The sequence below is a fragment of the Pezoporus flaviventris genome, unplaced genomic scaffold, assembly GCF_033815535.1.
Source record: "Pezoporus flaviventris isolate CSIRO_AGI_PZ_B2104156 unplaced genomic scaffold, CSIRO_AGI_Pfla_v1 ptg000005l, whole genome shotgun sequence".
Taxonomy (NCBI): Eukaryota; Metazoa; Chordata; class Aves; order Psittaciformes; family Psittacidae; genus Pezoporus; species Pezoporus flaviventris.
This window is the reverse complement of record NW_026892553.1, coordinates 5,933,475-5,950,233: the sequence shown is the minus strand read 5'-3', so window position 1 is coordinate 5,950,233 and position 16,759 is coordinate 5,933,475. Positions and strand designations below refer to the sequence as shown.

The window sequence follows — 16,759 nt, the reverse complement described above, 5'->3', positions numbered from 1 at the left end:
CATGCAACTTTCCATAATCACAGAGAATCACAGAATAGTCAGGGTGGGAAAGGACATTGAGCTCATCCAGCTCCAACCCCCTGCCATGGACAGGGACACCTTCCACTAGACCATGTCACCCAAGGCTCTGTCCAACCTGGCCTTGAACCCTGCCAGGGATGGGGCACTTCCCTGTGCCAGCGCCTCACCACCCTCACAGTAAAGAACTTCCTTCTATCTAACCTGAACTTCCCCTAAGTCTGAACCCATCACCCCTTGCCCACAAAATGCTTCAAATGCAAAGGATCCCCCCCAGAACTTTTAGTGGTTTTAAACCACTTAAAACAAGGGCTGTGCATGTCTGGGAACCTGTGGAGCGCTCAGCACAGTGACAGCCTGATCTTAATTGCAACCTGGAGACTCAGCTTTAAGTGCAGCTGAATCACAGCCTCAATTTTAAACCAAATCATGACAGTTTAGTTGGACATCTCATAAAAAATCCATAACCAAAGTACAATGAGCTTTATAGGGTACAGATCTTTGCAAAACACTTGAATTTACCTAAATGATACTGAACTGCCACTTCTTTAACATTTCAATGTTTCTAATAGTGTATTTATAGTAAGTATTTTTCTGAGAGGAGCCAGCATTACTGGATATGCCCTTTATGAATTCCTGTCTATTCATATACCAGCTTTCCTACCTCGATGGTGTCCATATGTCATGCTTGATATCAATTTCAAGTTTGAAAATGTCAAATTATTTTGTGATACGTTCATTTTAAAGGGTGCTCGCTCAAAACACAGATCAAAAACTTGATCACCACAAAACCAAGGCAGATGTTCTCAGGCTAAACAGCAGCATTAACAGGAAAAGCTGGATAAGAACTGATCATACAGCCCATAATCTGAAGAATGGGCTTAATGTCATATACCAGTGAGACATCGCTATGTGCTAAACTCTTTACTGAACAGCACAGAATCGAGAGTTTTGATGTGAACATTTGCCCTCTGGGCTGCTAGTTGGAATCTTGTGATCACACAGAATAGCTGGTAGCTCTTACATCAGTAAGTAGTGTTAGTATCCAACACAAAGCAAAACATAGAATCATAGAATCACAGAACAGTTAGGGTTAGAAAGGACCTTAAGATCATCCAGTTCCAACCCCCCTGCCATGGGCAGGGACACCTCATGCTAAACCAGGGCACCCAGGGCTCTGCCCAACCTGGCCTTGAACACTGCCAGGGATGGAGCATTCACAACCTCCCTGGGCAACCCATTCCAGTGCCTCACCACCCTAACAGGAAAGAATTTCCTCCTTATATCCAATCTAAACTTCCCCTGTTTAAGTACAGACAGCAACCTTGCTGGCAGACAGACAGGGATCCCCAACCTCTACAGCCCACAGTGAAGTTGGATTCTCCTGCCCTTGCTCTGTCTGCTCTGCAGCTGCAGACAGTTGTATAAGGTGAAACTCTACCAACTTGCCTAAAAGCAGCAGCATCACCTCCCTCCTCTACTGAATTTAATGTGTTCAGCCTGACTCTTCTCCCACAGAACCATTTATAATGTAGAAGCCTCTGTGCTGTCACTATCCCTTGGGGCTCTGCTGATGCTCTCTTCCTTTTGCCCCTCAGGAGTCAGACAGCGGGATGGTGTTGACATCAGATGAGATAAAAAGCCCAAAGAGGCTGGAAATCCGCTCCTGGCCCTACGGGATCATGGCTCTAGCGTGAGTACTTTGGGCTACTTCTTTCGAAGGCAGTTTCTTATTCAGGAAAATGCTTGTTTCTGATGCTGAGTTCTGGAGTTTTCTCTGTAATCTATTGATGAGATTTCTGTTAGTTTCCTCTGTATTAAACTCAGTGATCTTTCCCACCAGAGTTTGTTCTACATCATGTCACCATTTTTTTACACTGAAAGAAATGACAGATGAGAAAAAGCTAGTGCAATTTCTGCAGAGCACAGGAGACTTCACATGAGAGTGCACAACCAGAACCAAAGGGAACTTCAGAGGGGATAACACCCTCACTCAGAAAGAAAAGCAACATTCAAGGAGTTTGCTGCATCTTTTCAGGCCTTAAACCTATGAACTCTTGGATGTTTGAAGGCAGGAGAGAAATAGAAAGTGGGAAAGGGAAAAGGTTACCGAAAGAAGGCCGGAGAGCCTGGCAGCACTACCAGGGAGCACTCAAATGCTACAGATTCTGTAGGATAGGAGTGTGATCTCAGGAATAACATTGTTCAGCACTAGTTCTGCTGCAGCACTCTCCCAGTATTGTACCTGTTGGTGGATTAGCTGAGATCCGGACACGGTTCCATGGTTTTATCCTGTGCACATGGTGAGGATTTCTGCCCAGCACCGTGCATTGCTATGGAGACCAAATGGCATCAGCTCTAAGAAAAGGAGCTCGAATGTCAGAACTGCATTACAGTGACGCTTCACCTGGACTGATTCAGCTCTCAATCTGCATGATGGCATGCTGACACAAACCCACCACAGACACACACACACACAGAGCATCCCAACAGGATTTAGCCTCCTAATGATTTCTGTCAGTCACCTGTGACTGCTGTCTCCCTACTGCATCTCTCCTGTTTGGATAAATAGTTGGCAGAGGAAGGTTGTCTCTTCCCATTCCAGGCTTTCTGCTGAAAACCAGCATCCAGCCAGGTGTAGAAACACAGGAATTCCATAACAGCTTGTTTTTTCGAGACTTCCAGGAAAACCTCCTGCACTGCTCTCAGCCCACTGGGATGAATGTGAAGAACCACAGCTCAGCTGGCTCAGAGCACCCCTGCCTGACCCACACAGCTGGGGCTCTCACTTCCACAGGGATTCCATTCATTGCAAGAGACTTGATACATTCTGTGCCAGCCACACCATGAAGGACCACCTTAACAGAGCTCTGCTAGAAAAGCAAAGCCTGCAGCAAGCGGGGTTTGTTATCTCCTTATTCCCAGGACCCCAAGTCCCACTGAACACACAGAGGTGTGCTTTTTCTTGGCCACAGCCTTCAATGAGCGGTTCAGGTCCAGCTGAGATAGCTATCTGACCAGCTGCTTTTTTGCTTTTTAATCTTACAGACTATCCTTGGCCCAAATAATACTTTTAATGTAGCAGCAGAGCATCCTGATGCCCTCCCACTTGGGAACATGACACCCCTTGGCACTTGTGCACTGCTAACTTTTACAAACAAGCCTCAAAAGCCTATAGAATAGTCCAGGAGAGGTCAGAAGGGAGTGCTGGTTTAATAGGGGAGATAAAGTCACCCTTGTTAATTGTGTATCTGTACCGAAAACATTTACCCTGGATTGTTTTCAAACAGCCTTTCTTTCCTAAAACAAAACTGTTCAAAGCTTAGCATGTTTTCTAAAGCAGGGTGGCTGCATTTATGATTTCTGCCCAAACCCTTGCTGTTTATTTATCTTGCATTCATTTCTCTGTGGAGTTTAAAATTTGCCAACACTACACCCCACGGAGTGTCAGTGTCAAGAGTTTAGTGAAGATGAATTTGATACTCTGGGCCTGGCACGACTGTTGCACTGGACTAACCATTCTGAGCTTTAAGCATTTTATGCTGCTGAAAGTCACAACAATTGCTGTAGTGAGAGACAGAAAGATTGACTGCGATAATGACACTGGAGTCAGCATTCAGGGAAGCACATTCAAATCAGAGGGGATTTAATGATGGGATGACTCTGGTGTCAGGTCGCATCTCAGAATATTAACAGAGTACTGCCAAGCACTGCCTTAAAATGCTCCCAGAGACTCTATAATCAAGTTACTGCTTAAGATTATAATAGGTTTGGTATCAGCTCAGTTGTCCTCCCTCCCTCCCTCTCTGTTCTCCCCCCTAAAGCAATTATCCTGAGCTGCTCTGAAATAACTTCCCCAGTTCTGGCCAAGTCCCATGGCACCAGCTGACAGGCTCAGCTGATACGCTCTGGGCTGTTGATGCTGCATCCAGACCCCATCACTGAGAGCTCTGCCAAAGCCAAAGTCAGTAATAATGGAATAAACTGATTTTGCTCAGGAGCATCAGGCATTCGTGTCCAGTGCAAGGTGCCCAACGGAAACACGTTTGCTGCCCAGCAGGACTCGGTTTCAGAAGGTTTTTGCTCTGTGATGAACACGTTGAGTTTGCACATGTATTTACTGTTGTGTCACGCAGCATCTTGCCACTATGACCTTACTTAAGCTCTCCGAAACAGAAGTAACTTTGAACGAGTAACTACTCAGGAGTCATGTAAGCCACTTCTAGGATGTGGCAAGGACTACACAGTGTGAAAGGCTGCGGTGCCCAGCCTGGTTTTGATGGCAGCGCTTTTCATCTCACTGAGGCAGTGAAGGGACAGGTGACCCACTTTGCCCCATGCCAGGGGACACACACTCACTGAGTGACTGCTGGAACTTTATGTTAGCTGAACTTTGCATTAGAAGTGTTTCAAAACAGTGAATTCTTGACTCTAGCCCCTGAGCTCTCTATGCCAGTAGACTACTGATGCACTGATACTGCCTGGGAGGAAGCCAGGATTTAATTCCTTCAGCACAGCACCCCATCTAAACCATATTAAAGCAAACTGTGAATCAGTCATAACTATCAGGAGGAAAAATAACCCTTTTATTTCTTTTATTGTAGACAAATTTAAAAATATTAATCATCTTACTCTGTGCCTCATTAAACACCTATGAAAGCTGCAGCAAAGCCCTGGAGCTCCTACATGTTATTAGGAGCAGACAAACTGCTCCACTTGGCAATGCTCAGCCCAATTCTTCGTTTATCCCTAAACAAAGCCTCTGAACAAGGCCTGGAATTCTACGTGGAATTCCACTACGTGGAATCACAGAATCCCAGACTGGTTTGTGTTGGAAGGGACATTAAAGCTCATCCAGTTCCAACCCCCTGCCACAGGCAGGGACACCTTCCACTAGGGAAGCTTGCTCCAAGCCTCATCCAACCTGGTCTTGAACACTGCCAGGGATGGGGCAAGTGTGGACACAGTTGTCTACTTGTTTTTCCTATTGAGGGCATCTTCCTGCAAAGCAGTAAGAGCTGCTCCACAGCTCTGGGAATAAGCGCTAGACTTGGCATTCCAGTCCCTCACTGAAAGGGTGATTTTCTTACAGTCATCTCTCTTTCTCCACGTTCCTCTTCAAGTCATTGACCCTAAGATTCAGGCTAATAGAAACTGGCTCCCTCTCACATAAAATCAACAGCTCCAGTAATGATTTCCCAGCTCTCAGTGGTTTTCTACCTCTAACCAAAACTCCTGGTTCATACAGTAGGATGAAGTCTTATTAGGTCATTTGGGCCTTCCAGCTATCACAGGATTATCCTGTGGTATCTTCTAACCAGCTTTGACACCTCTTCAGAAAACTTAAAAAAGACTGAAAGATTACTTCATATTCAGGCTAAAATTCTCTTCCTTTGGTTTAACTCCTTGACTTTTCAGCTTCATCTGACATAGCACAGTAAAAATGGGAACTGTTAAAAGCCCTCACTACCCACAGTATCACACTCAACCACACTTGTTCAAGCTCATGTCCAAGACCTCCTAGCTATATTGTGTCCCCATACAGGCACAAACACAGTGGCAGCATTCAGATTCTCATCTTTCCCTTTATCCTGCCCCAAACATACATATTCTTGCAAGGACAAATGAGTTTTCAGGTTGGTTGGGGTCCAAAATATGACCAGTTTGGGTCAGTGAGCAGCTGAAAGTCACAGTACTCACATGCCTGATGTTCAGTATTGTGCCGTGCTGAGAACACAAACAGCCACTGGTATTCTCTGTGGGACTGGGCTGAGAAACTCGTGGTTATGAGCAGATTTATCAAAACTGAACATCTCCTTTATCACCTCCTGCAGCTGCAGTACTCACACGTCAGGCAGAGGCAAATTAGTAAAGGAACACCTTTTGGGGCAGTGGAGAAGCACTGAAGCAAGCCACGGCCTGCTTTTAATGAAATTAGTTAATTACACAACCACTATGAACTTCTGGAGCTGCATAATTGTGTGATTAATCACATCTAATGCCTTCAGTCAGAGAGTGTTTATCAGTGGGGTTCAGGGAGAATTCTTCTCTCTTATATGGGTGGTACACTTGGCTCAGAGCATAGAGGTTTGCTTCGCTCTGGAGCATCAAGTGCTGGCCACCAGCGCAGGCCAGGCTGGTGCCTGATTCAGTGTGGCAATGTCTAGGTAGCAAATGAGATTTCAAGGACAGACAGAAAATGGATGCTGCAGTCTCATTTTCCAATATACAGTCTAAGCATATATACATTTCTCTGTTGCTGAGCATGAACAGAGTAGACTGAAGTACCATTAATATAGAGCGTTGAAGGGAAAATTGCAAGGACCCCTGGATAGCTTTAATTTAGGAAATGCATTTAGATGAAAGGAATAGTTCTGGCAGTTAACTGCATTTTGGTCTGCCATGACCTAATGACAAAACTTGATTCTGACCTAACTCATCAGCTTTCTGTCTTTAGAGCAAATACTAGACGTCGCATTTAAGAATCCTTCTTCAAACACCAGCCTGATTTCAGGGATAGGCCGTTCTTCCCAGATATCCAGTCCCCTGACCTACAGGGGCAGAGACCTATCAGGAACACTTGCTGGGAGTCTAGGTGGGTCTGAACATTTCCCATTGTGTGGCCAACCTAAACCCTAATAACATTTCTCCTTCCCCAGCACCCTGAGATATGCAGGCTGGGGCCCAAGTTAAACAGATACTTTCAAGCTCCTCAGTCTCCACTAACAACTTTAATACCTCACAAATGCGAAGCCAGAGCATCCATGGAATGGTCTGACACGAGTCAATAGAAGTGAGCAACAAAAAGAAAAATACATAAATAAACAGTGAATCAAAGCTGTGGTTCATTTGCTTGTGCCAGGGAAGAATTTCTCTACAGAGAAACTGTGTGTGTATAGAAAGGGAGAGCTGCCAAACGTACAGTGTACAGAAGAAGTTTCCACTCCCATTTTTCTCTGGATGAAGAGGCAAAGTCTAAATGGTGAACGCAAAGCAGAATGTGCCACATTTGTGATGAAGTTCTCTTCCCCTTCCTCCAACTGCTGTATCTGTCTCTTAGCTATTGTTTGGTTTCCTGGAGCAGGAACTGGCTTTGCTTTCTTTCTAAAGCACCACACTCTGAATCCACCATTAAGTGCTGGGAAATTAAGCACTGCAGCAGTACAAATAAAATCAGTGTAATGAATTATACAACTATTTGATGAGGTGCTGATTGTTCAGATTAGGTTGGGGTCATTAGAACATGCATGAAATACACATACAGCGCCTGATTTTAAACTCTCCCAGGCACACTGTAAGTCACTGAACTGAGACTGAGACATGAGTTCTGCCACCATCAGCCCATAAGTAAGGCTGGTTCCAAAGAGATGCTTGTTAAAGGGTCCTGAGCAAAGTGGAGAAGCCATTCTCACATTGGTATTCTTGAGAACCAGCCTTAAACTACCCACTATCCAGACCTCTTCCAATGAATTCCTCTGATGGAAGAAACCAGGCTTAACAGAACAGTACTTTTAGGCAGTCTGTGACAGAAAGTACCTTTTTTTGTCTCCACAACACTTGCTGCTCCTCAAGGTCACCTTGTGATACAAATCCCCTCCAGGCTTCTCCTACTTTTAACATTGAAGTTGCTCCATGTGATGGAAGTTGCTGATCTCCCACTGCCTTCATCACCTATAATAAGGGAAGACAGCAGAAAATGAAAGCTGGTTCTGTAACAGCATCAGTCACAGGCCAGCAGCTGAAGTGCTGGAAAGTGCTGCCCTCTGCTACTGTACTCCTCAGTGATGTTAAAGGGATAAAGGATATAAGAGAGATTTTGCCCTACCCTGCAAGAGAGTGTTTAACACACTCTTGCTTTTGGTATCGTTTTAAATTAGAGTCTGTCATAGATGATTTCATCCTTTATTATACTTAAAGAAAAGTCATAGCCTTCAGTTCTACTTTCAGAGAAGTCGAATTTCTACTGACCTGTGTCAGAACAATGACAGAGAATATCAGTGTATGCACAAGACAGGTGCATTTATATCTAAGATATATATGTAGTGCACTGAAATGTGGTAAGCTAAACAGACAGGGCAACAGGACTTCCGGATTTACTCTTAAATCTACTTTTACAACACTGAGTTATTTAAATTACCTAATTCAGTTCCCTTATTCATCTGTAAAATGTCGCTGCCTTACAGGATGCCGCAAAGGTAACTTGAAATGCTTTATATATTTATTTTTAATATTAATTTTGACCATAAATTACACATAGAGACAAAACCCTATGGAGACAGGGTCCATATATCTACTGTTTGTTCCCAACAGGAGGAGAGCTGTTAGCAAGAGCAAAGAATCCATTTTATCTGACCACGAGGCTGTCAAATACCAGCCAGCGGTTCAGGTAGAAGAGGACACCATGGACTTCACACTGGAAGACTCTGTTCTCCTCCCTATGGATCCAAACCTGGAATGCCACAGCCCACCTCCAGATTACAATTCTGTCATTCACTACTCGGCCCCTCCAGTGTAACCAGCCCAACTCCGGGCATCTTGTTCCTCACTCACATTGGATTCTTTCATGCCTCCATGCCTGGATAGAGAGGCTGGGTAAAACCAGGAGGGAAATCTGACAGCACAATGGTTCACATGTTTCTTCTGGCACATCTCTGATGTGAAGAGAAACGTTTTAAGAGCATCTTCTTTCCTATCTTCAAAGGCCTATTGCAACATATGAGGTAAATTAACATTCTATCAGAATCACAAGAGGAGCTGTAACCCAGAACTGCTTCTGCTCCTTCCTGCCCTAGCTGGGACTGCTCACTGGCATCTTCACATTTACAAGTTCCTTCATTCACATTTTACTCCATAAGAGTCACCAAGAGTCATGTCAAGCCTGTGGTCAAAACCAGATTTATCCTCCTGGTCCTGCACACTTCCTGCAAGGACTGTTGCGTACGATGGTGTAAAGGATCAAAGGAAAACAACAGCCAGGTTTGGGAGAAAATCCAAACCCGAAGCATCATCCTTGACCTGGGATCTCCGCTTCTGGAAATGTTACTGAAATATTTTGAAATCCCAAATATTTTGGTTACAATTTGTGATTTAATGATTTCCATTGCTTATAGGATGCATACCTGAAAATGCTATGGCACTGAGAAAGCAGACAGCACCCATGTATCAAGAAGGAGGCTGGTCTTTTGGGCCATCAGGGAATACAATGTGGTTAAATCCGTTTCCCTGTGTTTTCTCCTTGTTCAAATAGCAATTTATTTAGCATACATGCAATAGGGCACCTTGATGGAGATGCATGCATAATGATTGCAAGGCAAAATCACTGCCTTAAGAACCTTCTTAAGCTTAAATAGCCAGAATTTCCCAGTGCATATGCACATGTTCATGTGAATGTGTGTAAGCATAAATGCACAGACACCCTTGGCACCAGCAGGGCAGCAGCATTTTTGTTTCCTTTTTGCACACACACTATTTACTAAAAAAACAAATTAAATTAAAGAAAAAGGGATTTCCTTTGGATTCTGCAGCATATCCCAACAGTGTAACCCTGGGAATGCTAGCCCATGCTAAACTGCAAGTCTTGGTCCCATGCAGACCCCATGCATACTCACAACTACTCCAAAAATAAGCAGATCACCCTTGTCATTTAAACCACAACACAAAAAAGTTGACTTTAGAAGTCGAGGAAGGGAAGAAGTTTCTAGGTTGCAAGCAAAGATGGAGAGATGCTCATTGACAGTCACAGCTATAACCTCCTAAGCCATAAACCCAGATATATAAATAACCCTGTACAGTTTCTTCCAAGGTCTTTGCACCTTTTTGCTTTTCTTCTTCTATTTGACACTGTTTTGACTTCTTCAGAGAAAAAGAATTTTTCTTCATTATTCCAAACTACAGAAAAAAAAAAACAAACAAAAAAACACTTGCAAAAGAATTCTGTTCCCTTGGCAAAAAGAACACTTATGGATGATGGGTTACAGTTGGCTACACTGAAGTAAACACAAACAAGCCTCAGGTATTATCAAACGGGGAAGCAAATCTCCAAACCCCATTCCATGTTAACTGTGAACACTACAGCACCTGAAGTAGGGGTCCTTGGACACTGCACTTCTCCTGCTCCTTACCTTCAGAAAATATGTATGAAGGAAATCACTTGCAGTAACTCACTTGTTCATAGTGGACTTGCTCTGTACTTGCTTTATGGTCATTTTTGCACTTCTTTGTATTTCAATACCTATGTAGTAGTAGAACTGGTTCTTTAACAGAAGAAACTACTGGGAAGGAATTCATGGGATGAGCCCCATTTTGCTCACTGGATCAGTTTTTCATCAAGCAGGAACTGAACTATCTATAGCTCTGATCGAAGAATCAATCGCTTCCTTTGGGAATAATTTATTCATATGGCAAAAAGCAAAGAGGTGCAAACAGTTTGTCTGGCTCTGTTGGTAATGGCAGCAGTGTGAGAGGGTTTGTTATTGTGCCTTCTTCTGCAGGAGAAGAAAATGACAACATCGCTTATAAACTTTTAACTAACTACATACAGGGAAAGACCCTGCAAGTATGCTCTGTGTTTGGAAAAGGAATGGGAAACACTGCTGGGTGAATGGTCTGCTTCCGAGACCTTAAGAGTAAAGTGTCACCTCTCCACTTCATCGAGGATGGACGGTAGATGCTTCTCCAAGACCAGAGGAACACGGAGCATGCTTCCTAAATGGGACCCAAGCAGATGCAGCCAGGGCCCCTTCTGCCTCTCAACATCACCTATCAGCATGCTGAGAGATGACATGAAAGCAGAGCTCAATGGCTCAGGTTTAACACACTAGTGGCATTGGCAGCCCCCTGGACACTCGGGGCTCCTCTGCAGTGCCAAAATCACCTTGAGCTGTATCAATGGCCACTTCTTCAGAGAGCAGAGACACCCCTGAACCCACCACAGTGGCCTTTGGGTGCTCTGGAGACGGCCAATGACTGATGTTTGGGCAGCTCTGATTCCAATGTTTATTTTGAGTGGAAGATTTTTTCCCCTCCTTATAGTAAATGTAACAAGCAAAAGTATTGCCTGAAAAGTATTACTGAACATATGTCTTCTATTTTATTTACTAATATTTTGTTTGTCCTTTTCTCTCCTCCCTTAATTTAATTATGGTTCTTTTCTTACAACGATGTATATAGTTTACCCAGTAGAAACAAATATAGTGACTCATTTATACAGTAAGATTTGTAACATTTTAGTCAAAAGAGATACTCAGACCTAACAGAGTTAAGTATTGTTACTAAACATTTCACTAATGCTTGCAGGCCAGGCGCCAGTTTACAGTACCTACTAGTGCCATTTTATAGCAGTTCTCCCCTTGGCTGTGAGTATCTCCAGCTCTCACTTACTCTCCCATGTTAGTTTCGGTTAGGAAACAGGGATCTGGAGGAATCTGGCAGGTTTATCTCATTCCTGGAAGTGTCACCATGCAGTTCATGGTAAGGGTGAGGAGGTTCTACTGTCTCTGTTCTAGCTGGTGTATTGGCCAGAGAAGGGGCACGTTGTTTAAATGATGTGATGTTTATTATTTTTGCAGACTTCTCAGGGATTCTTACTCCACTCCTGCTTTATCTAACCTGAGGTCAGTGCTGCCTGGCATTAACACATACCTTTGTGGTCTTAAATGGTGCCTACTCCTACTGGTTTTATCCTCTTGTAACCCCAGAGAATTGGGGCAGAGGAACTCAGAGCTCACACAAATGTGCTGTCTCCTCTCCAGCAATCCTCTGCTGTGTGGGTGTCCAAGGGTAAGCGTCTTCACCTGTATGTTATTGCTCAGGCTGGTGTTTTTTGCAGTTTCCTACCACCTCTTTTCTCTACACTTCATCTATTTCTTGATATTTGTTCTTCACAGTCCCTTTGGATTCCCTTCCTCTGCCTTTAAAGTAAGATCAGGTGTAGGACTCATTGCACTCTGCTCTTTCCTGTATATTCTGTGCTTGCAGAGGCTGAAATAGATAATGTAGAGGAAGCTTTTTTCACAAGGAAAAGTAGTTGATACAGGTTTGTCTGGAATCTCTCTGTATCCTTCCCTGAATGAGAGAAGCTTTTTAATCTACTGATTTTTCAATAGTGGTATCTGGAGCAAAACGAAGATTGGTGACTGACTATGTGAATCTTATCTTTCTCCTAGTGCTTTCTTAGTGAGGTTCTTCCAGGTTACCCTCCCAAAAAAGGGCTCTTAACCAGGATGCTGGCCCCAAACCATCTACTCAGGGTATCAATGAAGGTCAGAGAAAAATCTAAAGTCTGAGTAATAGTCTCAAACAAAACCACTGAAAGCTGAAGATGGATACCTTTAGGTCTGCCTGTAGCCATAAACTTCTCTGCTGAAAACATCCCACTAATCCAAACCCTACTCCTCAGTTGAACTGCTTGGCAAAGGCTCAGGACAACCCAGAGCATCCAGGCACTTCTCTCCTTGTATTTATACTCTCATATATGTAGGAATGTTTGCAAGCCTGTAACTAGCCAGTCGTCAGTTTGTGACTTATCTTCTCAATGATCCTCCATGTTGAGCGTTGGCACTGCCCTATCATGTCCTACCTGCTTTACACATTTGGTCTGCCCCTCTCAGGATGTGGTTTCAGGTCAATGGTCTCTGGCTCCCACCAGCATCAACTGGACACCACCAGGAAATGTGTGCAGGGAAACATCACTAGCGAGCAACTACACAAAGGTTAAAGCATTACTGGGTTTTCCTGAACACAGGAGACAGACAGGATCAGTATCCCACTCAGAGATCAGCCTATAATTTTTCTCTTGCCATAAAGTGAAAATACAAAAGTAGCAATAACTTGTTTGTCCCTCCCTGCAAACAGTAATGGCCAAACCCTGGGAATCATTTTCCTGGTTTTATACTACATCACAAAGATACAGAATTTTGCCAAAGAATGACACCAGCATCATCTTACACAAGTAAACTGCAGGGAGGGCTCTGGGTTCAACCCTGTCAGGAGTCAGTTGCTGTGTAGGTGACCATGCAAGTGTTGAGCCCAAGTCCTGGCTTGTTTGTTTGATGTATGTTGTTTCATACTATGCTATCACAGAAAAGAAAACTTGCTGGCCTGAGTCATTTGGTCCCCAAGCAAATATGATGCCACAGGGCCATGGTTACAGGAAGAGTAATGTGGCATATGCTGAGTAGTGTCCCCTTGTCCTGCCCAGCAATCCTGTGCCACAAGAGCCAGCACATCCTAATTACTCAATTCATATTCCCTTAGACCTTCAGTTGTCAAAGCAGTTAAGGAAAACTGGGAAAAACCCAGTAACCTGGGACTTAAGGTAAACAAACTAAGGGCCACGTAATACCCAAAACACTAAGGAATGTCTGTCTGCCATGTTCCTGTCTGTCTGAAGAATGTATGCACTGAAAACAACGCTTTCTTATGTAGTCAAAAAGTGTACTGTATCTATTAACCAAAAAAAATAAAAAGATTCTATATTTATACAGCCCAGGGCTCCTTTGTGTCATCTCTTGGCTTGAAAAGTGTTGTCCTTGAAGCAGAATATAAATAAATAATGCACCAGTTTTGAGAGATTTTTACAAGGCAAAGATCTCAATATCTACAGGGGTTCAAAACTTGGGCCATAACCTGCCCCAGTGCCATTGCTCAAAGGCATCCAACCACTGCATTTGCTTTAAAGACTCAAACATCTCAGAAAATGAGGGGGTGATTTGCTGGAGACATCCTCAAACAGCCCATGAAACACAGAGATTGGTGTCTGGGTACAGTCAAAATACACAAACAAAGGGGACCGACAGAAAACAGAAACAGAATTCTGCATTCTAAAAAAGACTCAAGTTCACCAAAGCACCTACGCCTGTGAAGATAATTTGCAGAACACAGAATCCCAGACTGGTTTGGGTTGAAGGGACCTCAAAGCTCACCCAGTTCCAACCCCTTGCCATGGGCAGGGACACCTTCCACTAGAGCAGCTTGCTCCAAGCCCCTGTGTCCAACCCGGCCTTGAACACTGCCAGGGATGGGGCAGCCACAGCTTCTCTGGACACCCTGTGCCAGCGCCTCAGCACCCTCACAGGGAAGAGCTGCTGCCTAAGAGCTCATCTCAGTCTCCCCTCTGGCAGGTTAAAGCCATTCCCCTTTTCCCGTCTTTTGGGCCCCACAGGCCCAAATCCCCTCTACACATGACAGCATTTGATGATTGTTAAGATACAAAACTCCAGAAATCATGTTTCATTTAGTTTAGCACAACATTCCAAGAGGAACACAAATAAGGATTTCCCAATACACAGCCATGATGATGTCACTGATTCTCACTTGTATAACTCCACACACTGTTGAAATACAGAATATTCCATGCTCTGATTTTGGAGTTAAGGTCTAATATTGAGTTGGCTGAGGAAAATATCATCTCCCACCAATAGCCAAGTGCAGCCTGGATGCCATTCTCCTGACCAGTTGGCTCATCTTTCTGACATACTTTTCCCCATTCCTCTTCCCATTTTGGAGGCACAGCAGGTAACTACTGGCAGAAAAGAATACGAGATCTTTGCAGATTTTTACAGTCTAACAAATAATAGTTTCTACTTATGGCTTAAAATATATACTGTTATTAGGGGGAAAAAAGTGTGTTGGAGGTTTAGAGCCATTCTTCCATTAGCACAGTCTTAAAGTTAGTGGTCTGTGTATTTTGCAAGTCACATTAGAAACTATGAAGCACTCAAATCACTTCAAACATTTTAGTTTCTCTTCATTCCTTGCTCCAAACAGTCCTAGAAATAAGTGCCTAAATTATACATGTCATTTGAAATGCAGCGATCTCCTTTCATCCACATAATGAGCAAGAACATTCTTCTCTGTAAACTATAAAATGCTTTAGTTACTTACATAAGGCATGAGTCACTGCACGCGCAGCAACACAGAGCCTCCTTCACGGAGAAACTCATGTAGTAAATGGTGGAAGGAAAATATACCAAATTAACTCTGATTTGCTTTTAGCACAATCTGTGAATTATTAATCACACACAGCTTGAGCTACGCTTGTGGCAGGCACTCTCTGGCATGGAAAAGAATTTGGGGGAAAAAAGTGTAACATTAGGAATCGAGAAATGTAAGTTTTCTCTTAGTTCTCGGTCAAGGTATGTGGCTTCTCTGTCCCTTCCTTTTGGTGTATCAGACATATGATGTAAAAGGGATTTGTTTTTACAGCAGCAGCATGTAGAGATGCAAGACCAGAAAATCTCAGTTTAAACTATTGGAACTTGGTGGTTTGAGGTGATAAAAATCCAAGAAAACAGGGACTAGAAAGAGACAGATTTAGGAGTAAAATAAACAGATGTTGAGGTGGCCGCATTAGAAAGCTGATTTCCAGCCACGTCCTTTTTCCTTCCTCCCATAATAAGACTTAACTTATGAGGGTTTGTGAAGTGCAAAGGCTTTGAAAGAGTGGAAAATACTGTCAATTTTATACCCTTTGTGCATACTGAGGCCTCAAAACCTGTGCAGTAACCCCTGACTTTCCCACGACCTCTCAGTGCACTGAGGACAGTTATGATGAGTGGCCTGATGAATGAGTATTCATTAACACTTAGAGAGGAGAAACGACTCTGTTTAAACTACTTCCTTCAATGGGGGCATAGGAAACAATGCAGGAAATCGTATTTCTGGTGGTTCACTTCATCCTTCCTCATCCAAACTGATGCACCAAGTCAGACCTGTCTGCTCCTTTCCATGCTGCAGAGTCAAGGAATACTTACTCCTTACCTGCACAAACCACAAGGGCAGAGTAACATGGCCTCTGCATTTTCCTGTTCCATGTTTCTTTAAGTGGCCTTTAAGACAGGGCTGCTGCTCCCAGGAAGTGATAGGACTGAAGGGTATTTTAGAATATAAGCTGTCACAGTACCAAATGCCAAATGTCAAGGTAATGAAATTCCTGAGCAGAACCTTCCATATTCCTCCTGTTCACCTGTCACTGCTGATACTTGCAAATCAAGCAGGAATTTTACTTCCTCCAGGTCACACTGGGGAAGGAGGACCGTTCATCTGTCAGTAAGACAATTCTCCTTGCCTGAGTCAGATCTGATAAGAGTGCTTCTCCTTTTGCCACATATTCTTCTTCTCCCAGTTTTTTGTAATGTATAATAGCTGTTCTCTTTTGCCTTTCTTTCTTCCACTATAACACTGCTAAAGAACAACTCAAACCTGGCAGCAGGTAAGATCAGAGAGACCAACAGCATAATGAAGCCCTTGTTTTCCTGCAAAGCTAAAAGAAGGGTGAGGCCCACCACTGCGGGTGAGCAGGGTTAGCATCACTTGTTAAAGCTGAGGCTACACACTTGGTGGTCCTCAGAGCCAGCAGAACAAACCTGGTCATCTCTGGACACTCTACTTGGAGTAGCAGTTGTTATTTTTAAGCTCGACCATTGTCACAGTAAATTCCTCAAACCCCCAAAGGTTAAATTGCTTTTCATAACTATGTATTTAAAAAAAAGCAAGAACAAACCCATAAAAACAAAAGCCCAAGAACTTTGTTCCTTCCTGGAAGAGTTTTGACCTTTCATTCACGTATATTTTTCAAATCCTGCCTTCCACTGTTTATGCCCCCAGCTAGAATGTCACAAGCCATCTTAGCATAGAGCACAACTAGAGACAAGCAGGGGTAAGGCAAGGATAGCAGGTGGAAGGGGGTGAGAACCCTGAATGTGGTGGATCAAGGTAATGGGCTTCCTTAATCAGGTCTACT

At 43.6% G+C, this 16,759-nt stretch overlaps 1 protein-coding gene and 1 long non-coding RNA gene across 4 annotated transcripts in view; one reads left to right on the top strand and one right to left on the bottom strand.

The window, feature by feature from the left end:
- Positions 1-13,501, top strand: part of LOC133265375 (vascular endothelial growth factor receptor kdr-like) — a 124,572-nt gene extending 111,071 nt beyond the window's left edge. For both annotated transcript variants that reach the window (XM_061445834.1, XM_061445837.1), the window contains exons 29-30: positions 1,617-1,711; positions 8,329-13,501. In XM_061445834.1, coding sequence (XP_061301818.1) covers positions 1,617-1,711; positions 8,329-8,533 — 300 coding nt within the window. In that variant the 3' untranslated portion in view covers positions 8,534-13,501. The remainder of the gene's footprint in view (positions 1-1,616; positions 1,712-8,328) is intronic.
- Positions 1-16,759, bottom strand: part of LOC133265389 (uncharacterized) — a 130,721-nt gene that overhangs the window by 72,418 nt on the left and 41,544 nt on the right. For both annotated transcript variants that reach the window (XR_009741946.1, XR_009741945.1), the window contains exon 2: positions 7,555-7,689. This is a non-coding gene — a long non-coding RNA (uncharacterized LOC133265389). The remainder of the gene's footprint in view (positions 1-7,554; positions 7,690-16,759) is intronic.